General features: G+C 35.4%; 4 protein-coding genes across 11 annotated transcripts in view; 2 read left to right on the top strand and 2 right to left on the bottom strand.

Moving 5' to 3' along the window:
- On the top strand, positions 1 to 8,304 carry LOC107219078. The gene is made up of 8 exons (XM_015657157.2): positions 1 to 260; positions 4,210 to 4,399; positions 4,524 to 4,641; positions 5,909 to 6,019; positions 6,485 to 6,634; positions 6,735 to 7,004; positions 7,140 to 7,437; positions 7,817 to 8,304. Exons 1-8 carry the CDS (start codon positions 240 to 242, stop codon positions 7,922 to 7,924), a joined length of 1,266 nt encoding a protein of 421 aa, XP_015512643.1. The 5' UTR covers positions 1 to 239; the 3' UTR covers positions 7,925 to 8,304.
- Positions 5,909 to 26,246, bottom strand: part of LOC107219076 (protein fem-1 homolog B) — a 23,677-nt gene continuing 3,339 nt past the window's right edge. The window contains exons 4-13 of one of the 4 annotated variants that reach the window (XR_006905150.1): positions 25,904 to 26,244; positions 25,518 to 25,678; positions 25,089 to 25,249; positions 24,806 to 24,949; positions 24,301 to 24,530; positions 24,094 to 24,210; positions 23,864 to 23,970; positions 23,211 to 23,364; positions 20,863 to 21,048; positions 20,128 to 20,197 (exon numbers count right to left, since the gene is read on the bottom strand). Coding sequence is in view for 3 of the 4 variants with exons in the window: in XM_046744547.1 (XP_046600503.1) it covers positions 20,994 to 21,048; positions 23,211 to 23,364; positions 23,864 to 23,970; positions 24,094 to 24,210; positions 24,301 to 24,530; positions 24,806 to 24,949; positions 25,089 to 25,249; positions 25,518 to 25,678; positions 25,904 to 26,244 (1,470 nt within the window). In the remaining variant the exon portion in view is untranslated. Of the gene's footprint in view, positions 5,961 to 20,127; positions 21,049 to 23,210; positions 23,365 to 23,863; positions 23,971 to 24,093; positions 24,211 to 24,300; positions 24,531 to 24,805; positions 24,950 to 25,088; positions 25,250 to 25,517; positions 25,679 to 25,903; positions 26,245 to 26,246 lie in introns of those variants that run through there. The other 3 variants (XM_046744549.1, XM_046744547.1, XM_015657155.2) reach the window with 3 other exon arrangements.
- Positions 9,279 to 14,407, bottom strand: LOC107219077 (WD repeat-containing protein 43). The gene is made up of 6 exons (XM_015657156.2): positions 13,952 to 14,407; positions 12,219 to 12,716; positions 11,601 to 12,048; positions 11,104 to 11,413; positions 10,794 to 11,038; positions 9,279 to 10,184 (listed from the first exon to the last, which is right to left on the bottom strand). The coding sequence occupies exons 1-6, from the start codon at positions 14,144 to 14,146 to the stop codon at positions 9,982 to 9,984; spliced, it is 1,899 nt and encodes a 632-aa protein (XP_015512642.2). The 5' UTR covers positions 14,147 to 14,407; the 3' UTR covers positions 9,279 to 9,981.
- On the top strand, positions 15,217 to 21,622 carry LOC107219080 (SHC-transforming protein 1). Of its 5 annotated transcripts, none has more exons than XM_015657163.2 (12): positions 15,217 to 15,460; positions 15,521 to 15,672; positions 15,874 to 15,980; positions 16,077 to 16,147; positions 16,914 to 16,974; positions 17,264 to 17,437; positions 17,520 to 17,674; positions 17,894 to 18,129; positions 18,222 to 18,368; positions 18,452 to 18,579; positions 19,215 to 19,325; positions 19,407 to 21,622. In XM_015657163.2, exons 3-12 carry the CDS (start codon positions 15,879 to 15,881, stop codon positions 19,557 to 19,559), a joined length of 1,338 nt encoding a protein of 445 aa, XP_015512649.1. In that variant the 5' UTR covers positions 15,217 to 15,460; positions 15,521 to 15,672; positions 15,874 to 15,878; the 3' UTR covers positions 19,560 to 21,622. The 5 variants fall into 5 exon arrangements, with proteins under 5 accessions (XP_015512649.1, XP_015512650.1, XP_046600507.1 ...); XM_015657164.2 differs by having other exon boundaries at positions 15,543 to 15,672; XM_046744551.1 differs by having other exon boundaries at positions 15,217 to 15,676.

A 26,246-nucleotide genomic window follows, 5' to 3' on the forward strand; every position in this document is an offset into this window, starting at 1 on the left:
CCACCGATTGAGGATGAGGGCAAGTGAGGAAAGGTAGGGGACGTAAACGGGGCCATCGGTCTAGACTCGACGAGCTTAGTCTTTCCGAAGTCGATGGACTGAAGACCTCAGAAGAAGAGACTGAGTCCGCTTGTTCCAGTGACGTTGATAATCACCCGAGGATCAACTTCTTTACTCTACGCCGACACCACAAATCTGTATCACTTCTGGTTCACGGTGATACCAGCCAGATTGACATCATGAATTTTCGCACCTTTATCGTGAGTTGAAATTTCTTTTTTTCGTATCCCCGGAAATCCACAGTACTCATTGTTAGAATTGTTCCATTGCAGTAAATTCTAGCAAAGATATTAAAACTCCATTTCGCATCTTGGTAACGTTGAGGTCGAATCCGATGCATGGTTTCAATAAGAAATATGCATTCTGTACTTCCATTTATTTAGATTATTTAGATTATTTAGATTATTATCCACATTAACACTCATTCTCAGATCAGTTCCAATTCACATGACACTTATTCTGAACAACGCAGTAAACTATCCCACATGACAACTAATAAGTGTTACAGAAATGTCTAAACGCCATCGGTGCTTGACAATATAGCATTTAGTATCTATCAACTAAAACATTAGCCAATTGCACCACATTTTCTGGTACGCGAGTTATACGATGCATCTCACCGATTTTCATTTTTTAGCCAGAATCGTGCGTTCCTAATTTTTATTGACTTAAGCCTCCGGTAAATATCACCTTCAATTACTACAGGTGTTTCTTTTTTGTTTCCAATCGCAACTTGAAAACGATTATATGACCAGACTTTTGGTCAAAGATGAAAAACTTTATAGTACTCATTTATGACATCTAACAAGCTGATTATTGAAAGGTTTTGGTTGATTTTGTGTTCGTCAAGTGAGTTAGCTACACTTTATACTTTAGAATAGAGCCAAATTTTAGATTCACCGTTCAATTATCAATAGAGAGTGACAAGGAAAAATTAGTGATGTTTCAAATCCGCACAGTAAAATTTTTACCCACTCATCAAAAGCTTTTATATATTTACTGTAATATTATAAGTAATTTAATTCTGATATTTAGATGCGCTAAAATCAGTTCGAAAAAACAAGTTCCACGTGATAAAAAGAAGGCCAAGTTGCAAAGAAATTTCCGCAATGAAAAACGGTAAATAAATTGAGGTGGTCAAGCAACTGACCAGCTTCCTGACACGTTTACCGCATATTAATGCTATCTAATTAAATGAACAACAAACCAACGACAACTCCAGTTTTCCGTTCATGTAAAGCAACCGCGATATAAAGTGATGTAAACTCAGCTGTTCAAATTGCGGTTCTCCTTAATGTATCTGGTTTGGTAGTCACATAAAAAGTGAAGAAAATTAGAAATTTTATTAATGGACTTGAATGCTCGTGTAACTGGTATGCTGCTACCGGTTGAAGCACCTCGTCAATCCACGCAGTCTATGTCACACGTACGGTATATGATACAACACATGCAAAGCCAATCGTGCGTAACACTGCAAAACCGGCCCAGAACTGATGGATGATAAGTTATGCGAGGAAGTTATAATACACGTGTAAGTAGGTTGAAATTTCTTCCTCTCAAAGTCACGACATTCATTTCCGTACTATAATGTTGTTACGGTATAATATAATATTATTATACGCCTTATAGAGGCATGTATAATGTAGGTATGTAATATACCAATATCTACGTGAAAGTTCTTTTACTTGCAAAATCACATTGCGTAACTTGTAACTGCATGCTTAAAACGCGTAATTGATCCAAACAATCGCTCGCATCAAATCGACGAACGGTGTACATTATGCATTATCCTGTATTATTTCCGAGAAAGTTGATATTATTTATTTGTAAGAATTATAAGTATATAGTAAAAATTTTCGTAACTACGCTGTACATGTCAAAAGTCCATTTCACAGACTGAAAAAAATCTATGAAATAAAAGTTACAACGATTGTTCGCCACATGCCAGCTGACGCTCTGCGTTCTCGCAGCAGAAGAATCGTTGCGAAGTATGACAGGAAAAAAACGCAGCGTTGAATAGCTAAAATTTACTCAATGCAACATTTTTGAATTGATTATGAGACGTGGAAAAAAGATAATTGTCACGTTTATTCGAAACGCACGTGATTTCATTAAGAGAGAATACGGGGTGTTTCCGGGGCAAACGCCGCAGTACGTTGCGTTGCCTACTACTCGGGAGAACAAATATCGGTAATACAGACCTACCGAGTTATCGGTAAGTAGTGTTGACAAGTTGTGCGAATTCGGCTAAGCCGTTGTTTCGTTGTTTATAACCTATGCTGAAGAATCCAGCGATCGCATTGCGAAGTCAAGTTGAAGTAATTTATATTTGACTTGACTTGACTCAAGTGATTATGACTCGGTAGGTTTGTTTTACCGATATTTCTTCCCCGCAGTTGTGAGCAACCCAACATACCGCAACGTTTACTCGAAACCATCCTGTATTCAAGAGTAGACAGCTGAAAAATTGGATAAATTTTGGAAATTTATAGCTTAACAATCAATTGTTAAATTCAATTGAAGCTTATAGTATTCAGAAGCATGTAGATCCAGCTGTGTTCAATTACCCTTGAATGAGAATCCGTTAATAGGCAGCATTATCATTGACAATAACCGCAACTGTTGCGCTCGGTGACATGTTTTGCTTCCTATTTACTTCAGATTTGGAGACTACTCTTGGATAGTTTTTGGGATATAGTGAGCACCGCAAAACATGTCACTGTCAACAACAATGCTTCTTATCAACTGATTCTAATTTTCTTTTTTTTTTTTTTAACACTGAAACAAAGCTTGATCTGCATAATTTTGAATAAAACAATGTCTAATGAAATTGAATGGTTGGTTATCGAGATATTAATCCCTCGAAATTCACCCACATTTTCAACCGTCTCCTCATCAATACTCCCTCGATTGAAATGCAAATTTTCATCGGTGCCATGAAATATGCGATAAAATCGGAGCAAGGTATTTTCTGAGAAAACATTCACAAACTCGTCCAACGGTGCTTCGCCTTATCCGACCTCGAGGGAACCAACGATGCGTCCACTGTTAAAATACGTTCCAATACAAACAGTAATATTAATATATAGGTATGTATAGCCGCAGTCAGTGGACCAGGTACCGTTACTAAAGCAACTCAACGGCATAGATCCGTATGTTAACAAACGTCCGCACACGGGTCATGTTTGTGTCTGTCCGACTGCTGGCTTGCCCTTAACCGAAACGAGGCTTCGCATACCTCTGCGCACGCGGCATTCGTCGACTTTATCGTTATATAGGTATACTCATGTGTCAATGATTCAGTACCACGAACGCCCGAACCGCAATTCGTGATCAGGATTAACAGGAATTCCGTGCCACGCATTTACATATGCTTTATAGGAATAAATCGTACGAATGACCGAAAATAATTGATTATTTTATCACGATTAATCGAGTATAATCGATTTTTCAAACTCGATTATTTTCTCTCACGATCGGTTTTTGTTTTTCACTCCCATGAACAATGCAATACAATATCAATTCGTGCGATTAAAGTATCGATTATTATCATTGTCTTACTTTCTAAGTACCTATTTTATATAATAAGTGAAAGATGAATGAATATTTTTACTTGAAGTTGAAAAATATTTTGTGTCAAACTATAAATCAAATCGAAAACACTTTTCCGCTATTAAGACTACAAACTGAAATTTACGAAATTTTGGTTCCGTATGCACCATTTGAAAAAAATACGAAATAATCGATTCGATTACTTTTTATCAATTCAATCGAATCGTGTTCGATTATTTTTTTGGACACGATTAATCTACACATCGATTATTTTTAGCTTTTAGTGGCCGTAGCTAATTTGATATTCAGATATTCGATCGTTTTACGTAATTGCACGGAATTAATCAGTTTTTCCATGTGAAATCATGTACAGGGTACATATCTCGCAAACGAGATGAGAAGACTTTTTCTGTAAATGATGTAATGAGATTTTTTCTAGAATAAATGAGCGAAATTTTCGTCTACCTAAGAAGTCACCGAAAGTTTAAGATTTTCAGAAATTTCGGAAAATGAATTGAATACGTAATATATGAACCTGAGAATAAAGAAACTATACGTCCCTTATTATATGGTCAGATATTGTACGATTGATTGCAGCTAGTCCTGATATGCGCTTCGGCGGAGGGTCAAGATTTTTCTAAGCCAAATTTCGACCGTTCAAAAAACGAGGATGCGGTACAGGAAAGCGAACCTCCGGAGGGTTATTACGCTTTTGTAGAATCTCCGAATGCCGAACCACCAAAAGTTAGACCGCCGCCTTACATGGACAGCGATAAAGAATGCCAAGGTACGATTAACTGTGTTTTATATTTATAAACTCGATTCTGTCACCCAGTTCAATAACAGTGGCAAATACTTCGCCTCAAACGGGTACAAGAAAATTCAATTTTTCTTTATTTTTCATCTTGCAGACCCCGGAAAACAGGGCAAGGGATTCGTCTCGGTCCATAACATATGCGGGGATCTGAACAAAGGATATATACCGCGAAATCCCATGCGGCAAAACGTTCTCGGCTCTTCGTACCCTTTGTAAGAAAACAATAACATCAATTGCATTATTATTCCAACTATAAGTATTAATATTATTTTTGTCGTTCTGTTTCGTTGGATTCGAAAAACACTAAAACGCTTGATTTCGATTTCGGTGGTTACTTTTTAATTTTTTTTTTTTTTATCTCTAAAATGCCAAGCAAAAAATTCACGACAAATACTAAACAAAAAAAGATGTCGTAAAACCTGGATGAAGTAAGAAAATATTTACAAGTCGCAACCAATTATTATAATATTTTTTATATATTTTTATGTGTACACCTTACGGACTTGATTAGTTTGTTATTTTTTTTTCGTATTGTGGACTAATTAATCATTGTTCATAAAAATTAGTACTGGAAACGAAATAGAGACATTAAAGGTGATATGATACTCCTCTTTCGGTAGCAAAAACTGTTATCCAAATTTCTCCGAGACGATTAATCTTCCGGATAAAAGACGAGAACAGACAACTGCGGAATTGTTAGGCACGGTTTGCTGTTGATTGGTGACCGATTAATCGGACCACGATACTAAAAAAATTAAACTAATATATATATAAGTCCGTAAAGTGTACACATAAGAATAAATAAAAAATATTATAATAATTGGTATCGACCATTAAATATTTTTCCACCTCCTCCAGGTTTTACGACAATCTTTTTCAGTATTCGTCACAAATTTTTCGAATGGCACGTAAGAACAAAAGAAAAGAAGTAAAAAAAATTAACCACCCTTAACTGTATATTACAAATAACTACGGTGCAAAGAATTTTTCTCACATATCGCGTGAATAATTAACTTACTATGATAGGTCGATATTCTGCATAATATATTTTCACTCTTTTGTTTTTCTCGCCAAGCGATAAGACCTTATTACAAAACACAGCTGCAGAAACTTAGTTCTTATCATCAGCTTTCTTTTTTATTATTTATGTGCTTGTTTGTTATACTGAGTAAATTTGATCCGTTATAGTGATGCCAAAGTTCTTGACACAAAAAAATAATCATTTAAAGTATAATAACCATTACTCATTGCATTTACGAATCTGTATAGCAGAGGTCATTGATCATATCGGTGAAGATTAATCGTTCAGTTTAATTAACAAGAGTATGAAACATACATAGTAATACATAACCGATATAACATCGCGCAATTCACTGGTAACAAGTAGATTCGAGAGCGTTGAATAAGTCCAGATAATCGCGGGTTACAGTTGTAGCAAAAAAAGAAACAGCGATTAAGATCAAGTAAAAACTCTTTCAGCGAACTGTTGCGCAATCACACCTTGAAGTTCTTGAGCAAGGCTCTACCGATCCTAAAGGCTGACAACTCACTGCCAAAAGTGGCAAAGATAGAACCATTCTCTCAAAATTCGTAAGTTTTTCTTTCAATGTTTATATTTCTACATCCGTAATATAATGCCAAATATGACCATACAGGTACAATCAGATTTGAATATCAATGTCCAAATACGACGGCCATTCTAGTCATATTTTGAAAAATTGCATGTTATTTAGGTCAAATCTCATATTTTACCCGGCTATTCTTACATTTACGGCAAATGTTATGTGTGATATTCCACATCTGACCGTACACTGACCTGTATGACATTACACATAATGACTAAACCCACAGCTTAGCGAAATGTGATTACATCGAATTGTATTTAAATATATCAAAACAAATCTAATAAGATAGAAACAGATTTCGGATCCGATTGTATCTTTAACGACTCATAGTGCGATATGATTATATCATACAACATATTATTTAACAATTTTTGTCCCAGAAATTGATTTGCATTGGTAATTTTTCATTTCTCACTTTGTTACTGCACAGTGTCGATACAGATGAAAAACGTAGCATAACTAAAAGATCAGCAACGAATACAGACGCGGCTGGGAGGGCAGCATCGGAAACCGAGCCCGTAGCGGCGGAAAAAGATGCGACGAGGACTGGGCGAAAATTCTGTGAAAGTGGCGGTGGCGTGTAAGTATTAATACATAAAGTAAGGAAACAAATACAGTTTAGGAACGGTTTTAGTAGCCTAAAGGAAATGGTCATAACACCAAGTATATTATGCATGCAGAGTCTGCATGCTCTACAAGGCGATTCAGGGTGAGCCTCTAGCTTCGGCAGCTGCAGAACGCAGAGACGATCCTCCGACACCGGAATATCGTCAGAGAACACCGCCGCAGGAAGCACCAGCCGAATACTCAGGCCCGCCGACTCCTTGTCCCGCTAAGGTCGAGTACGCCACACCGGTATTCGCCAAGAATTATCAAGGCGTTTGGCGTTACGTTGTGCAAATACCATACGAAGGATACTTCACCCAGACGATCGAAATCACCAGATGCATGTGAGTGAATAATTCACGGTCTTGAGTACGAAGCATCGATAGGGTACACCGGGTTGTTTCCTTGAGACGTTCTATGGGGATACAATTATTATAGGGGCAATTCATTCTTATAATTTCATGTTGTTTATCGGATAGGCAAACCAGATGCCACTACTTGGACGGCGGGTGTCTGTCGTCGCCCAGATGGACTAGCTTGTTGGTGGCGGAAATCTTCTACCCTGACACCTTCTTGGAGGAAAATCAAAACGCCAGATTGCCAGGACCCAGGGAACCCGTTGCTGGATCCCCGCCGCCGGTTCACGATTTCCAAAATTATCAACAGTACTTGCAGAAACGCGCGGGCGAAAGTGAGGCCAGAAGCAACAGTGGGTCTCAGTTCCAGCAACAGCAACAACAGCATTGCGATGGCGTTGATGACATGGGATGCTTTCAGGTACGTACATCATACATACATACCTGTGTATGCTCATGTTCAGTGCATGATTTTTCTCGATATCGCGATTTCAATTGTAAAGTGGTCGCCATATTGGTCGCATCTACGACCCACCTCGCAACTTCAGCCTTCGCGTTCTGCTCGTTCTTTTCTCGAGAGTTAAAAGTAGAGTCTTGTATCGGTTCGCTATCGCCTGCATGGCTGTGAACATTCATATTTTCAAATCTTAAGCAGTTAAAAGACCACAACATATGAAAGTAATTTTCTCGACTCTGAATTTTCGACGCCATGTTTGTCACGTCATCGAAAAAAATAGTTTCCAAGTTCTTTCACTGACCTGTGATGTTAACGAAATGTTGTTTTACTTGCTTGTTTACAGGTACGACTGTACTACGACTGGTTCCTCGTACCAGGAAGTTGCAAGTGTTGGCGACCGGATTATTTCAACCGTTACGTTCGCCGGGGTAGTTCAAGTCCCGATTTGTGATGAGAGGAAAGAAAAACTTGTGTTTATTCACAAACACGTATGACCTCAGATACGGGCGTGAGAAACAAATTGCAGGACATTGAAAGTAGCGGTTTAAAAGTTGATTTACAAACGACTGACATGATCATTATAAGTAAGCCAGAAGAAAAAGTTCTCAAAAGAGTGTCCTACTATAAACAGCATACACTGTGTATGTACTAACCAGGTCTAACCCAGTCTGCACATATTAAACTATTAGTTACGTTAGTCTTAATAATTATTATAAAACTAGAATGTATAAGGTTAGAACTGCTAAGTCCAAATATCATACCGTTAACATTCGTTTTCTTAGATATGTATATTCACAAACTCAGTATTGAATTCTAGATATTTTAACGTAAGTAAAAAAAAAATATCCTGAATATTATTCGAATAATGTACTCACTAGATACATTATCATTTTATTTATTGTATGTATTTGGAGACGATCAAAACGTATATGTACAACGTAATTTATTTTCTTGTATCTATACAGTTATACCACTTAAATGTTGCGCCTCGAGAATAATACTGTAATGTTTACATTGATAAAAATTTCAATTACATTTTATTCAAACGATAATTTTTTACCACTGATAATTCTTGATCAATATATTCTAAACAGAATTACAATGATTTTAAATCAGTCAACTACTGGCACTTATTCATTCAATGTTTCTAAAATATAAATCATGTTACAAATTGAGAAAAAGCTCTAGAGTGAAATATTTCTTTCTTTCAAATAAATCAATGGTCACCAACATATTTACATTACCGTATGAAACTCACATAAAAATTTGAAGTCAGATATTTATATATGCCTATAGATTTTTATGTATCCTGCAATAACTTGAAAAGTGAAGATTTGTCATCTTACAGTATAGTTTTAATGGTGTGGTATAGATGTATCGATAACTCTATTACACATTTGTGTTGAATAAGTCTATATTTAAAAATGGAACGAGTATTAAACGTAATGAACAAAATGAATAAAATACCGATTATTAAAACGAACTTTCTATCTTTGCACGAGTGATACCAATCATTAATGTTATTCAGATATAACAAGTAGACAAGGTTTTTGAAGATTCGGATATTTTGAAACAACATTCAATTAGATAGATTCTTGTTTATTCACATTATTTAATCGGAATAGACTCGCCTAACCCATATAAAATCCGGATCGTTACGTGTCTAACGTAATTTAGAGGATATATTTTCATAATGGGTAGGCGAAAATTTACTCATATAGCTTCTCATTCGTAAATTGATAACAGTTCGATGATATAAAAATATAATGTGCACATATGTACGTAAACCTATGAAATTTTCTTTCTTTTATTAATTTTCCCAAACTGTATACTACAATTAGCAACGGTTCTTTGAATTCAGTAAATTTTCGTATTTCAATGAGAATCTGCAACACTGGTAGTGTCTTTCACTGGCTGCACTTGGCTCGCACTGGGTGTGATTTTCCTAGAATTCCTGGTGCACAAGTACAGCCAATGAAACCGACGATTAGCCTGAACAAGTTCTACAGAAGAGGCTACAATTTAAAATTTAAAGTGGATATATCTGTATACTTTAATTACTTTGTTACTTACAAAAAAAAGAGCGTCAGTAAAAAGTGAAAACGGTAAAGGAAATAAGAAAATTTGGTAAATTTGTTTCTTTCCACAAAACGAGTTTAAAGATCTACAATTTATATTTACATTTAAAAAAATATAATGCAGCAAGTTTTATACTGAACGAACACTGAATCAACGTAAATAAAAAAAAAACAACGTCAACATAAGTTAGCCCTAATTAATTCGCAGTCTTTTACGAAACAGTGAAATTATCCAGCTCCTTCGGGCTTTTGTTATATCATACATTCAATTACTGGTAAAAGAAAGAAGATTCGTTAATCAACATCACGTTCCTCCTTTTTCATTTCAAGGGGGCAAAGTGATTTCAAAAGGTTTACTCGAAAGAAATAGCAGACATTTCCTTGTAAAAAATTTGCCCCAATTTTACTTGTTTCTGTTTTCTTCACAAGTTCAACTAGACATTGATATATCGTCATTGTCGTCACCTTCGTCATCGTCACTCTCATCGTTGTCATCCTCATCATCATCGCCCGGTTGATTATTCGCTTCGTCAGCTTCTTGGTTTGCCTCTTGGTCAGAAGCTTCCTCCCAAATATCATCTGATTCACTTCCAGATGCCAGTTCCTCTACCTCAGTGTCGTCGTCTGAAGAATCTATTCAAATCAAAATTTGACCGCTCGTGTAACATAATAAATAAATGCGGTATTATTCGCAAAAAAAAAAAAAGTTTACGCGTTAATCATACAATTTCATAATTCTCAAATGAATGTTAACTTTTCCCTAGAACAGTTCCAAAACCAGTTTGCGTCGAATGATATATCAATTTCGAATACGATGTAAAATATACGCTTCATCCAACATGCCACAGTCAAAACCATGCAACTTTTCGAAGTAATACGCCAATCTTTCAATCGAGATTCAGAAGTCAAAGTATCTTTCTTAAAAATCCATTTAAAAAATCAGAAATTAATTATGTTTTATATTCGTTGATTTTTACATCAACTTCCATTTTCATTCATCTCATTGCACAATGACGCCGCATTTTTAAATATTGATCAAAATTGTAAAGAAAATTGAAATCGAAAGAAAAATAAGCTGGAAAATATTTAAAGCTTTATATATAAAGCAATAAAATTTGGTTTCTTCAAATCAATATGTTATTACGAGTGGTAACATAGAGCATCAAACCGCAGTATCAGGGATCATGTTTTTCAATCACACTATGACCATTCATCCGGCATTTCATAATCAACAAAACAAACCTGGCTCTTGATAAACGAGGAGACTCTCCTCGTTGATTCTTTCCCGTTTTTCAGCAGCTTGTGTGATTTGTCCAGTGACAAGAGCAACACGCCCTTTAAGTCTGCACAATTGTGGCAACAGGCTCAATTTTGCATCCACAGTACCTAGAATGGGTCCCAATAAATCACCAATGTCCGGATAGGCCAACAAATGCCCCGCAAATTGTTGAACCAACATTTTCAGCCAGGTGATGGCTATTTTGGTCCTAAAACAGCGAGCAGTGAGCATAACGTCGTATTAAGAAAAACGTCAAATAAAATTTGAACGTACGTGTATGCTTTCCCTTGCATCAAGATGGTGAGTTCCTTGAGCAATGGAGCAATCGTCTCGACTGGTAACCTAGATACCGTGTTTTTGATCAACGTTTCATCCCGCCTCATTAAGACGTCGCGAAGTATAGTTTTGTCTTTGCTATGTAAACCTTGCATGAGTAGTTGCGCCATATTGGTAGCTTTTGTAGGTGCTTCGCCTGGTGTATTCGCTGCTGTTTTTAAACTGAGATTTTCTAATCTAACTTCCATTGGTAATTGTGAACCTGCAGCATTCGATCGACTCCTTTTCATTATTGGAGTGGCTGTTCCTAAAAAAGGAAAAAAAATTAAGAGTAAAGGAGCTGTAATGCAGACATTCCAATCATTTGCAATCTTCAAGAAATGAATAGAACGATTTATTCATATTTATCATAGTAGGGTATTACAATAAGGGCAAAATATTGCAGTAAAATATATGTATAGTGTTATTTCTTTACACCTAAATTAAAATATTACCTGTGGCTAAATATTGGACCTCTCCATCGACTTCCGTAGGTTTAAGTTTGGAAACTGCGAGCTCATTTCTTTCCTTCGATATCTTTGCACCAAGCCTCATAAGACATTGTACTTTCTCTGAGAAATCAGGCGTAACTTTTTCGAAGGATACATTAAGGTATGAACCATACGCCAAAAGCATCCGCGAGTCTACCGTCAATTTAGCAGTTAAAATTTGAATCTGTTGAACACTTTCTCTCTGACCACGACTCGAATTGACCACAACGTCAAGTGTCGGTTTAAGAGGCTTGGAACTTCGCCCATTTGGTTGATGCTTGAATAAATGGGCTTTACCAGACCTTGTCACTGCCAATACCTCGACTTGTGAGTCTGCGACAACGTGCGTTGTTACCGAAGTGGCCTCATCCTGCATCACTAATATAGCCACAGAGTTCTTGTCCCTATTTTCCTGCATTTGAATAATAAAATATAAGGGTGAAGTAGCCGATAACCTGGTTCTACTGGACAAGTAAAATCAATCTTGCGCAAAATCCATACTAAGTAAAAACCTAAATTCCAATATCTGTGACAAATTTTGTATAGCAATCGAAAACTCTTAGAAATCAATGAGAAATTTACCTTATTCAATGACCAAATGTTCAATTGCCTATCGCCGCTGGCTCCACTGATAAGGTAGATACTTTTGCCATTCATTTTTATGGGGTTTAGGGAAGTTACATAACTGGCATGTCCCGTAAAGCTCGTAATGACACGCTGGTTAGACAAATCCCACCACTTGATAGTTTTTCCAGCTGAGATGATGGAATTTTCGCCATGAACAACAGCGATAGCCGTCACTTTTTCCTTGCCAGACTTAAACTTGGCCTTGACGCAATCGTCCTGGATATTCCAGTGAACAATCATCTTGTCTTCCGCAGCTGTGAACAAGCCGCTACAATCTGACCAGTCGATTGCTGTTATTACTCCCGTGTGGCCCAACTCCAATTGTTTACTAACTGAGGCAGCCGCTACATCATAGAGAATGACATTCCCATTAACCGAACCCATCGCAACCATTCCAATGCTCTCCGGCTCCTCGGATACTGATTTTCTCTTTCGCTTCTTCCATGGTGAAACCTAACAGATATGTTCCTATACTGCAGAGCACAGATTTCGTCTTTCTCAGATTGGAAGTAAATGAAAAATGGTAAAATGGGATAAAGTCAAACTTTGTCACTTCGATATAACGATGCATTTTTAAGAAAAATCATTACTTCGCAGACTTAGGATTGTTTTAATTTGATTTAATTTAATTCAGTACATTGTAATAAAACAAAATATGCCACATATTTTATGAATGAATTCATTTCAAAGTTATTTTAAATTTTAAAGATTTCGTTAAAAGATAAATTTAACTTCAATATTTAGTAATCTATAAATATGTCGAGTTCTTTCACATAATATTGATTCTGAACAAATGAACAGTAAATTATATTGACTTTTGATTAGTACAGCCAATGACTTCTCTTAATTCTGAAATCACAACACTAAAAATTTAGTGTAAATTCAGATATGTTCCAGATATTCAAAGTTTCGAGATTTCATAAAGTCTCTGTAATTTGACCAAAGCTTCTTGAGAAACGCGAACTCTAAAATTCAAAAACGAAGGTTCTTTTCAACTGCCAGATTTGTAACAAAATAATGAGCGATTATTTTTGCTCTTTAGCATAATGTCAGACATGTTACACAAGATTCGTTAGTCAGCTATTGAACAATCTTTAAATGCTTACAACAAGACTGTTACAGTTTATGAAAGGCCACATCGAATTGACGCTGCAGATCGCAATGGATAAGCGATAGTTAAAGCATCTACAGTCCAAGTGAGCGAAGATTAGTCGCAGAATAATCATAATTCGTTTCATAAATTCATAAAAAAAAATTTGGAGGGTTACAAGAATGCTCGGTTGTATGAAGCTGAAGCTAGCAGCAGGAGTCAGAAATCAAACATATTCAACTTGTTGGAAAGAGAAAAATGCAGTTTTTATCCTCATAATTATATAAAAATATCAGGGGTTCAAGGTATTTTACTAAATTTTTATTTTCTGACTTCACTACCTTATTGGAATGAATATTAGAACATTTGACTGCGAATTCGGGCTGCTAGATTCAGCCTCGTCTCGATTGTTTGACATAACCTATGCCGGCTATTGGAGTGAATATGTGTATTATTTCTGGGGGTGAACGATCGGGTTGAATTGATACCACATAAAAAGATGGGCATAATTGGGATGGGTGTCACAGGATTGATAATAAATTGGTTGAGTAATTAATTAATAAAGTAGACAAAGTTATATAACGCGCACATGGCTTACCGAGTTGGAGTTTGATTGACGGGTAACGGAGATCCATGCTAGGACACTGCAGGGCGATGACAGATGTAAATTTGGTATGTATTCTTGTTTCAACCTACTTGTGGCTGTCTCCCAGATCTTCAATTTACCGTCGCTACCACAATTGGCTAAATATTTTCCATCGTGAGAAAAAGCGGAGCAACTTGTACCCGCCATCTTTCAATATTCTGCTGTGTTTATCACATGTAGTATTTCAAGGGAATACGAACGAACGTTTGTTTAACTGTACTAATAGGAATTTATGAGCGGTTCGCAGTGCTTGTGTTTCCTTTATCCCACCCGCCACATGTCACACACGGTGTACTTTCTACAATCACTTCCCAAAATGAGAGTGTAGCACCTAACACAAGTGTTCGATTAGCAGATTTTCGTACAGAATAGCATCCTCATAACCTTCAAATTTCCGATCATGCCGCGTTATTGCCGTACAGGAAGTATTTAGAACACGTTGAATCCATAGACTTATACACAGACGACTTATGGATTGAATCCTTGGATCGTATACTACTAGAGGTAGCTTCGAGTGCACAGAAAGTGTAGCGGAGAAGTGAGAAAAAGAGAGAGAGGTACATGTTGGTTATAAACTGTCTCTCTTGCACTACACCTGATTGGCTAATACGTTACCTCTCAGCCAATCAAAATGCAAATTGAGAGCGATGAATACCTCGGATATGTATATCTCTCGTTCATCACTTCGGCTACATTTTGCGCGAGATCAATGGGGTGGGAAATTCATGACGTTTCTATGCGCGTGGTAACCTTTGGATCTTCTAAATGATGTTACAGTATTTTGAGGAAGAATTTCGTTACTTAAAGACGATTAACTAAGCCAGTCACGCATGCGAGCATTGAGATCCTACCTCCGTGCGCATAACCTCGATGTAAGACATTAATGCCCATGAAAGTAAAGGATTTTAGTAGCTTCAGTCAACGCGCCACATAACTTGGAAGTTCTCTTTTGCGCCGACAAAGAAGCTACCAGTTCGCTAACACAGCTTCTTATGGCCTTAGGCTCACTTATCTGCTGAGCACCGATCACGAAAATCTGGCCAAGGGTAAACAGCTTTAAATTTTACCGTCAACATCCTTCGGAATTTTTTGAAGTTTTTTGAAACGCGACCGGCGTTCGAACAAGAACTGGACAAACGTGAAATAATTCAAATTGATTTCCGTAGGGTGCGGCAGGCGCAAGACGATACTGTGTTGGTTTTTTGCTGGTTGGTACGACAGCACGATTATACGTAGACACGGCATTTGCATAGACGAATATTTAATCAATCATGTTAAAGTGGCCCAGAATCCGATGCGCGTATTAATTCGAGTGCAAAAGACCCGAGTCGACCCATTCAAACGGCGCGCATGAATGATCCGCGTTAATATTTCTTTTTTAACTGCCTAGTGCATGCATATGAATGAAACGAGGAATCACGGACCGTGAACCATTCTTTCTGTCAGCTGTCAAATGATCATGTAATTATTACTGTTTCACTGTACTTGAGCAAAGGACGTGATTCACCAACGTAATTTTAGGTAAAATTGTCCTACTCTGTAGAAGGATTGTCACCTAAGGATTAGTTGATTGACATCAAGGCTGAATAATTTTAACCCTATCATGCGTTTCCGAATTATCCTCAACTGAACACTTGCTGCGTTCATCGCACCATTCAGCCTAAAATAAATACGTAGGTACAACATTCAATCAATTGTCACAACCCACAAGAACAACAATTAATAACAAATCGCATTACCTTCGATTCCGTTTCGTTTACCATTGAAACAAAATACAACTTATTAACATGTCATTCAGAACTTCGATATTGTTTAAAAAATTATCATCAACAATACGTTTTCTTACTTCTTTTATTCTTGTCTAATTTTCATAGCAGCGATGTCTAGCGGAGGTGGAGGAAGCTTCATAAGTAAGCCAGCGAGGGGCTGGTTACATTCGGATAACCAAGTCACCAAGGAAGGCATAACATATGCAGTCAGGGTATGAATTTCTCATAAATGATATTATCTGACAATTCCCTTTCATTCCCATATAATTTCCTTTCATGCAATATTATACTTTGTTCCAATTTTACAGTACATCGGATGTCTTGAGGTCTACACTTCGATGAAGAGCCTGGATTTTGAGACTAGATCCTGCGTTGCTAAGTTAGTTTTGTCACTCTTTGCTTGTTTCCTGTACCACATGCCTGTAACATGAATAATTCGAAAAGTTGAACGCAGTTTCTATAACACAGAAATTGGATAACTATAGTTCAGGCTATTCGACATTCTTTAGGATGATTAATAACATGTAGCTTTGCTGAATCAATTTGTACACCTACCGAATTCTTTCTTAGTGATTAGTCATTTCTTGTTAAGTATCACAGGAGATTACTTCGCAAAGCAAATTATCACCTTTTTCTTTACTGTTTTCACATTATTATATGTTTAAGAGATGATTTACATATGTTTTTCACAACTTCACGTTCTCAAAGGAAATAATACTTCTTTTAATTAGAAAGAAATCCTGCTGAATTACGAGAATGCTCCCGAAAGTAGGAAATTCCAAAAACTTACAAATGTCGGAGAAATATTTTGGGACATAACATTAAAAAAATTAGAATTGACTCTATAAAATAGGCAGTAAAAAAATTTTATTTAATGCCTAAGGAACCTCGATAAGCCTGTAATTTTACAAATTCACAGTGACTTTTTGTTTTAGTCAATCTAGTCACTGAAAATGCCCAATTTCCCAACTGTAAATTATTTTAACACTTTTTCCTCAAAACGAGACGTGATTGAAAGACCCAACAAAAACTAATGATTGTCTTACAATTATAATACAATGTTAGTGAGGCATGATACCATGTTAATTTACATTTTATATTACAGTTGAGTCTTTCATAATCTAGCCTGTTAATTGCTCTTGCAGAGAATGTATAAACAGAGTCTGCGAAGCAGCTGGACTCAAATCGGCTGACAAGAAAAGACGAGTAAGTTAGTTATGTTATTTCAGTATAGTCACTTGCCTGGAAAATGTAAAAATCGGTCAAAAGTTTTATTTAATCATAAGAAAGTTATAAAAATGTCAAGAAATCGGAAGTACATTTCAAGTCATGATTGACTCAATTAAAAACAAAGTTCAATTCCAATACAAGCATTTCACGATATCGTTTTTATTAGTCGTTTTGGTATGTTTGGAAAAATTTTAAGAGAAGTTGATAATAAGCAGGAAAACAAAAGAAGAGTAGTTATAACAGTAGATTTTTTATCGTTTTTCAGGTCGATCGAAAAGTCTTGAAAGCAATTGCCGATAAACCACGGATGGAACATGCAGGAGCAAACATAAACCTGATTATAAGTAGCTGCAGTTTGGCGTTAACTATGCTTGACACTGGTGCGATAGTTGCTAAGCATGATATGCCAAGAATATCTTTTGCTTCTGGCGGTGACACGGTAGCTCTTAGAAACATCTTGAATAATAATTGTACTGGCGGAATTTTTTATTTCGAATTTACGATATATCTAATCTTTATAGGACACATTGGATTTTGTTGCATACATAGCTAAGAACTTAAAAGACTGGCGAGCTTGCTACGTTTTGGAATGTGGCGGGGGACTGGCACAGGATGTAATTGCAACGATTGGTCAAGCGTTTGAATTAAGATTCAAAGAATTTCTCACCAAACCATCGTTAGTAATCGTTAGAAATTATGTCCCAAACCTCAAAATAATAATGTGATTTATTCAGGGCATTCAATTTCTACGGAATTGCGTTTAAAGTGGTATTTTTCTAGCAACTCATCCAAATTTTTTTAAAATCATTATGGGAACTCCTATTCGCCAATTTCATCAAGGCTAAAACAATTTTATAAACCATTTCTCCGCCTAATGTGTTGTTATTGTAAATAGCACTGCATTGACAAACCCACGCGACGCTGATAGAGACTACTACAACGATCTACCTGGTAAAGTACCCCCAGATATCGGGCCACCTCCAGTTCCTCCTCTACCAATTAATGCGTCAACATTACCAAACCTAAAACATCATTCTAATCACAATCACGGAGTGGCTGGTACCTCCCAATGCTCATCACTCACGGATACGCTGTCAAGTAATCGCAGTAGACAACTGCAGCAGTGGCCAGGTACAGAAAATGAAATTCTTGTTCAACATGCGCTGAAACAAGTCAATCGACATTCTCTTTCATGACATCTATTTTCTATTCTCTTCTTCCAGAAACTGGAAATTTAATAGACTTGAGCTCTGACACTGCATCAGCAATGTCATCAAGCAGCATCATTGTGGAACACAATTATGTCAACGATACTGTTATAGCGGCAAATCGTGATACACGCAGAGAACAAAGAGACGCCTTTGATATGCGTTAGTATTTCAGATTTCGTGTTTAAAATGCTTTATTTCATGTGATGGACCAGCAACGACTAATACTGTCTCTCCTTTCACAGAACCGTTCAATACCGCCATTCCTGAAGTTAGTAAATTGAGCCCGCAGTCGCAAAAGCAACAATTAAAAAGGGAGATTTGGTTTCATGGTAGCATAAGTCGAGCGGAAGCTGAATCTATGCTTACCAAGGCAAGTACTCAACCAGTATTTACCTTCAACTCATTCCTATCGTAGTTGTAGCATTATAATTGCAATAACTAGGTGAATGGTGAATAACATGTGTTGTCAGCAATGTGACATGAGTGATATACATTAGATTTTACAGGAGAGCAGACGCGATATGTACGGTTTCAGGTTTTAGACTTAAATACTATTCAATTATAGAGCAGTGAAAAATTCTGACCATAAAATCAAATGAATTCTGCATGAGGTGTCTAATTTTACTCATGTTCCACAGCTTTCACGAATGATTACATTCAAAAAACAAACATCAAACACAGTATTGTCAGAAACGAAACAATTTCTTCAATTTTAAAGTTCAGAATACAACTACCTTAAAGTCGTTGCAGACCTTCCATTAATTTTTGGCTCAACAAAAATAATCGAGCTGCTTTTTCTCTTTACATTAGAAAAAAAAACATCGTTTGCTTTTTCAAACTAACTACAAAACTTTTGTGCTGTACCAAGTTATCCGAACAAAAATTAGTATTTTTAGTGATCGGAATTACTTATATTGGTTCCAATTACACACGGCAAAAGTTCTGTGATTTTCAAAGTTACTGTTGCATCGCTTCACGAAATTTGTCTTGTTTTTTTTTTTCTAGGATGGAGATTTTTTAGTCAGAGAATCGCAAGGCTCTCCAGGGCAGTATGTTCTCACAGGAATGAACGGCGGTACACCTAGACATTTGTTACTTATAGACCCCGAAGGCGTGGTGAGTACCCGCATGCTATCGATGAATGCATTTTCTTTCTCTTAACATTCTCGAGATCAATTTCTGATAAATTAATTTTAGGTTCGCACTAAGGACCGAGTTTTCGATAGCGTAAGTCATTTGATAAATGACCACTGTGACAATGCGCTTCCAATTATATCTGCAGACAGCACATTGGTACTTCGTTATCCCGTTCATCGACGTGCAGAACAACCGAGCGAGGGGCGAAAATGATGATTCCCAGAACAAGAGTTTAAGTATTGCCCCCGTAAAGCATATAGAAATAATAATTGAGCTGCTGTTGTCAATCTAAACTGTAATGCGATACCTATTGTTATTACCTATTATTTATCTTCCTCGTGTACGTGGAATAGATGCCTCAGCTTACCTTCAATAGTCTGGTCTAAGTGAAACTAAAAAATTCTGTGACACTAAAATAATTTCAATATGCCATGTAAAACGAATTAATCTATTACATTCGACATATTATTTTTGATATTTTTAGACTGGAAGTATGTAGACATGTTCTGCAAGAGGGTTCAAAGTATGGTAAATTATACACAAATTGATGATAAAATTCGTGCATACATATTTAGATAGACTAGTAGCGATGCAAAAATTGCGAAATTACTGCATTTATTCTAGTTCATAAACCAGTGTGTGAAATGAAATGAAATCAATGAATTGTATTCCAGTTATCTCTAAGTCGATTTATGCTTCTCTTTACTTACATTACTATAACTGTTGTTTTTATTCTTTAAATTCCAGTCTCTATCTAACTCTTCAGCATTTTTTCTAAGAATTTACATGCAGTAGACGACGTCACTGGTAAAATAGGAAATAATCAACAGCTCACCTTCCACACATCCGTCCTAAAAACAGAAAACATGCTGGTTCTTAAGACATTAGTTTTTAATACCTATTTTTGTACGAAATTAATTTCGGTATATGCTTGAAAGAATTACAATAATTTTTACAGGCCATTATTATAATACGACTTTTTGAGGAAAGATTATTTCATGTTTCTTTTCTTTCCTATATAAAAAAGTAGTTCGGATTGTTTCTAATCGCTACCACTTTAGTTCGATTTAATATATTGTATATAATGATATAGTAATACTTTATACATACGTAAAATAATATTATTTTTCTTTCTTTTTTTCCCTTCGAGAGACGTTTGTTCGGAACTTATACGGTCTATACAATTATACATAAAATAAACTGAATATCCGACTATAGTGATAGAATATAATATGTGAAAATAGTCAGCAAGATTTGAATCTAAGTCTGAAACTTTCGTACAAAATGTTACATCTAAACCGGTCAACTTTGCTTGAAAAGATAGTCAACATTTCTTTTTTTACAAAGTTTTATCAACTGTTGCTTCCAATAAAGTACGAAAAAACAAAAAATCATGAAATATTCCAATATGCAAACACGCATCGAATCGAAACTACGGCAGACGACAATTAGCTTATTTGTTTAAATTGTACTATGTCAATAATCAATAAATATTTGAATAAATCGGGATTCATACCCTTTTTGGAATCTGAAGTTCCGTGACTTTTCCAAGTATTCCAGCTTGAAAATTGCGTTTTCTGCTGGACACCTTTGACTACAGAGTGCGAAGTACTTTATTATATGAAAAGGAATTTGAAATCGGTGATCTCAAGGTCGCGCCCTGCCCTTGTTAGTTTGGTGGTATACAATTTGAATAATAAACCTGCATGTAAATAAGAATAATAAAATAGACTATATTATTATAAAATCTTCTTTTGTTTTGTATCTTATTTTCGTTTACCATAAATATAAACATATTTCACTTCAGTGGATCAAATTTATGACAAAATTATGAGCGTGTCATTATTCTGTAGTGCTGTGTAAGTTCTATAAAAATTTACAGCCATTTTAAAAAGTTCGTCAAATATTTATTAAGTATCCAGGTAACAATGTTTGTCTGTGCAAAATGTCTATCCTATTTGCCGCAATAATTGTTGCCTGTACACTGATAATTTAGCATCATAAGTTTTGCGCAGCAGATTTACAGCAAATCATTTTTGTATTATTTTATTGTATAGCAAAGCTAGCTTGCATTTAGCAGTTGTGTTGACAAATTTTGCTCAGAATAGGTTGATCTGATTTTGATAGCAATTGAGGACACACCTTTTTCTAATATTGCTAGCAACACTTTTCAACCATTGTAGTTTTATTTTTTTGATGCGAAATTTACACACACGTTGTTATCTGGGTAGTTTAATAAACGTCCTTAACATAATATCTTACTCCGCATGTACAGAGTATTCAAGAAAAAATTTGGGAACACTGAGCGAATATTGTTATTTTAGATATTGTGATAACAATAAAATGTGTATAAAAAAAAATGATACCCGTTCGTTCCTTTTTATATTTAGAGATATCCAGCTGGTATTGCACATCAACTGTTTCACAGAGTATGCAAGTTTCATTTAATTTTCTAGAAGTTTATAATAATCAAGTCAAGCCACCGGTAAATTTGCAGAACGAATTCAAACAGTATAAAAATTATATATGTTATAGAAATAATTTATATCTTATACAAAATTATAATTTTTACAGTCAAATTTGCCATAGTAAAAAGATATCAGTAAGCGCAGGTGATTTGCTAATCAATCTTTCAATTACCGTAATTGAGATGAAGTTCAAATTTCTCATCTATAGCTGACAGAGCGATATGCATGACCTCGAATATAATCTGATCATCTAATTTAGTAAAATAATGTGAATTTAATATAAAATCGAACAAACCTCGTTCACTAATTGGCAAGATGTTATCTTAGGTAATCGAATTAATTATAATAAATAACAATCAAATCTGTTGAATTGACAATTTAGACAAGCTAATTTCAAATATCATAATCATTATTCGAGTCGAATCCATTTTATATCGATTTACATCTGCGACACGGGAATCGAATACAAAATATTTTGCATTATACATAGCTTAATAGTTCGAAGCAAATTGTAATGTGAAGGAAAAAAAAAACTACAGAAGTCAAGATTATTGTTACTTATGCTTATCAGAGATATATCACTAAAATAAGATAGATGTTATTTAAATTCTATCTATACAATATAATATAATCTATATAATATAAAGTTAAAAATGTGACTAGTTCGTAAGAAGTAAGCGAAAAGAGTATTGAAAAAAAACCTAATTCAGTAACCGCAGGTACTTTCATTACTGCACCACAGATCACTTTAGAAGTGTCTATAACAATTACAACAGACTAAAACAAAAAAGTCGAGATAAAAAATAGAAATAAAAACTTTCATTTGAATCATTCGTTCTTACACTCTTTTCTGTTCACTAATATTATAATATTCAAAAGGCATCAATTGTACAGCTCATTAGTTGGTACGTCAGAATGATTAGCTTCTTATTCTGTTGCGAGATCTTAAAAAATTTTTTACATGGATGCCAAACCATTGATCAAGTGCCTAACGCTTAGAAAATCAATACAGAATCCACTTATTCAAGTAGTGGAAGTGGTGTACTATGTTCACTCAGAGAAAAATTCAAATTGAGCTCCAAAAACCGTGATATTACAAGGGAAATTCATATTATCTAGCGCCTAGCTGTAGCATTTTCAGAGTTTATCGTGTATAGAAAAGGAATTCAAATATTGAATGTTGGATATTTTGTAGCAAAAATAAGTTCACTCTTTGACGCACCATATTTGTGTGGTTGATTAAATTCTCAGATTCGTGTCTAACAATAGTAATTCAGTTTGAAAATCTTGTCAAAAATAGCATGAAAACCGAATTTGGGATTTAAAAATTTCCTACAACATGAAGTGACAACGGTGATGATTCTTGTCTTGGAATCAATAGTCACGTAGTAGTTACCCTTGATTAAGTCCGGGTCCGTGCAGCTCTATAAAACTTTCGAGCGAACGTGGCACGCTACCACAGTAGGACAAGTTGTATGTCTTTACTGCTTTAGCCGCCATACATTTTAATGAAAGTTTAGTTTGCTTTCGAAGTATTATCTCAGCAACACCTGTAACATGGAAAACCGGAAATAATTGGTAGTGTATGAGAATCTTAATAGTATTTCTTCTTCAAATGGATATTAAAGATGTGTAAGTAATTATAAAATATTATAAAAATTACAGCGAAAATTCATAAAAACTGAAATGAAAATTAAGGTAGATGCCGATAATGGCTTGGGATACTTTTTCTTCACGTAACATTATTCAATATTATTTTTTCAAGAAACTTGTCACCAGATACTCTTTTTGAATTACTTATACTATCGAAAGCTATTTAGTTAATGCTTTTTCACCGCATCAAGTTGTAAGAACAAGATGCTATAACGAATAAATAAAAGCTAGTACAATAAAATGAATCGTAACAAAAATATTGATGCTATTGTGATAACTTTGTAGTTGTATTGAAAAAAAAAAACAGTGTCATCTTTTTCAAGTGTGATTGAGCCTCTTTGTCACCGTTTTCATAGCGTGAATGCATGGCTATTATCGAGCGAGAGAATGACTCACCAGTTGTTGCAGCATCATATGGAGTTTTTCCTTCAATGTTAACTGTATCCATGTGTGCTCCAGCCTCAGTGAGATCAATTATTATCGAATGAAGCGTTAAAAAGTCACTGCAAGAACCAATCCAATCATATTTTACAAACATTGTTATAAAAGCAGATTGGCTATCTAATAAAAGTAGAGTTTTGCATAAAAAAAAGACGAGAGAATCGTATACCCCCAGTTGGTCTTACCTGATAGGTTTTTGATAACTAACTATCACATGTAGAGGTGTATTCCTGTTTATATCCATCGCGTTAACATCAGCCCCGCATTGGATAAGAAATTTGGCAGTAGCAGCGCAAGGAAATCTTTGAAAGAAATTACGATACCGTAAGCAATTGGTACTTATTTAAGAAATGATATTTTGAAAAACAATTCATTACAAGGAATCTACATACTTGCAAACATTGTTAGTATGAAAATCGTCCACGGGTGTATCTGCGTTCACAGCAAGATGAAGCAGAGTTTGTCCATCTCTGAGAGATACGCCAAGTGCGCATAAATTATGTACCAGCCGATGAGCTCGGCTAACTTTTTCCTCTTCACTTCCCTTCTCATTCAGCTTTATTAATTTCATTAGAATAGTCAAAATGTAAAGCGCTGTTGTAATATTGGATTCCATTTCCTCCTAGAAATAGCAATATTGAAAAATGTTCAAAGCTTGCTCAAATTTTTCTCTTCAAAACGTTCCAGGGTGAATAATTTTCCTCCAATTCTCTAAAGATTTTTTTTGAAAACTGCATAAAATTTGCTGCCAAATTTTTTATGAACATTTTTTTTCTTTCAGTTTTACGAACGGTTTTTCAGAATACAATTTTTTTTCTTTATGTTGCGTAGAGAAATATGATGGGAAAAAATTCACTAGGACTGTAAGTTCGCTTGACGGAATCCGTTATGACTTACAATAATTTGCTCAAAATCATCCTTGGAGTCTAGATTTCCTATTTGGTCTTTATTTCTTTTTAGTTCTATCACACTAGCTTCTAAGACATTGATAACTTGTGTGAATTGCAGGTCAATTCCGACATGGATCATTTGTGAAAATACCTAAAAAATGAACATTTATAATATTAAGTACTTTGAGCTCAAGAAACTGTTGAATTCTGTTATACGTCATACTGTCTTCTCTTTTGTTTTTTTGTTTGATATCACACAATGTAACTATTACGCAGGATATATAAAATACCTGAGCAAAACGAAGCAAGTCTCTAACAACCGAAATATTATTTAGTTGCCGCAGCTTCAACGCATGGAGCCAAAGATCGATACACCTATCAAACCTTGCGTTATCAGCAAAAACGGCCCCTCTGAATATTATTGGGTGCGGTACCTCCGGATTATCAGTTCCTAAACAAAGTATGGGAAATTATTTTGTATCATTTCCTAATGAGTAATTTATCGAGAAAACCCAAATCGCATCAATAATTGAGAGAATATCTTAAAAGAAAAACAAAAAACTACGTAAAAATATTGAATATCTAATAAGGTATTATTCAAAGTAATTATCAAGTTAAAGCTTCAAGTTACTTGAAACTTACTATGTAAAAACTGTTTCCTTTCAACCCTTCATTTCTTTTGGAATTATTTTCTTCTTTACATTAAACCCAATGCTTACCTAATATTCTTTCCCTAATTGCAAGCGACTCCATGTGGATAGCATTGTGATTATTTTCTATATTTAACAACTGTTCCAGAGTAACAGACTCCCTCCAATTTTCATACGCCGATATCGGTGCACATACTGGTTTGTGCATTATATTCTCAGGATCACTGTATCTAAAGCATCAAATTCAAATGTAGTTTTCAATAACCGAATATGAAAAATATTTATACTGCTTGTGGATATTATGATTCTCTTCTTCTGTCTTCAACAAGCAAAAAAAAAAACATCATTGAAGATAGTTGGTAATCAAAAACTGTTACGTTTTATTAAACAATTATTGCACATGCAAGCAGGAAATAAATAAATTATAGTTAATAAGTTATATTCAATGTAGGTACCTTAATTTCATCGCTTCGTACAGGTATTTGAACGCTTTGCTAACACAATAATTGTCTTTATCATTAGCGTAAGAAGCACCAAGCAATTCATAAGCTTCAATCTTCTCAGCCTTGCTAACTTCATTTCTCTCAACTAAATATTCCACTACTTCAGTTCTTGTTCTTTCGGCAGCTGCTATCAATGGTGTCATACCGCTGACGTTTTTTGTCATCTTAGCATCATACCTTAGCAATTCTGATACTATACGAAAATGCCCGCATTCAGCGGCAAAATGTAATGCCGTTGCTCCGCACAGTGCTTTGTCATTGGGATTGGCACCGATATCAAGCAGATAACTCACCT

The sequence above is a fragment of the Neodiprion lecontei genome, chromosome 7 (assembly GCF_021901455.1).
Source record: "Neodiprion lecontei isolate iyNeoLeco1 chromosome 7, iyNeoLeco1.1, whole genome shotgun sequence".
Classification (NCBI taxonomy): Eukaryota; Metazoa; Arthropoda; class Insecta; order Hymenoptera; family Diprionidae; genus Neodiprion; species Neodiprion lecontei.

Bases quoted from the DNA above. Each gene is read 5' to 3' on its own strand.
- LOC107219078 (XM_015657157.2), top strand. From the start codon at position 240: ATGAATTTTCGCACCTTTATC. The intron at 4,400-4,523 runs GTACGATTAACT...TTCATCTTGCAG, and splicing joins CAGCGATAAAGAATGCCAAG to ACCCCGGAAAACAGGGCAAG. The intron at 6,020-6,484 runs GTAAGTTTTTCT...GTTACTGCACAG, and splicing joins GAACCATTCTCTCAAAATTC to TGTCGATACAGATGAAAAAC.
- LOC107219077 (XM_015657156.2), bottom strand. From the start codon at position 14,146: ATGGCGGGTACAAGTTGCTCCGCTTTTTCTCACGATGGAAAATATTTA. The intron at 12,717-13,951 runs GTAAGCCATGTG...CATATCTGTTAG, and splicing joins GTCAATCAAACTCCAACTCG to GTTTCACCATGGAAGAAGCG. The intron at 11,039-11,103 runs GTACGTTCAAAT...TCGCTGTTTTAG, and splicing joins ATGCAAGGGAAAGCATACAC to GACCAAAATAGCCATCACCT.
- LOC107219080 (XM_046744551.1), top strand. From the start codon at position 15,879: ATGTCTAGCGGAGGTGGAGGAAGCTTCATAAGTAAGCCAGCGAGGGGC. The intron at 16,148-16,913 runs GTTAGTTTTGTC...TTGCTCTTGCAG, and splicing joins ACTAGATCCTGCGTTGCTAA to AGAATGTATAAACAGAGTCT. The intron at 18,580-19,214 runs GCAAGTACTCAA...TTTTTTTTCTAG, and splicing joins CTGAATCTATGCTTACCAAG to GATGGAGATTTTTTAGTCAG.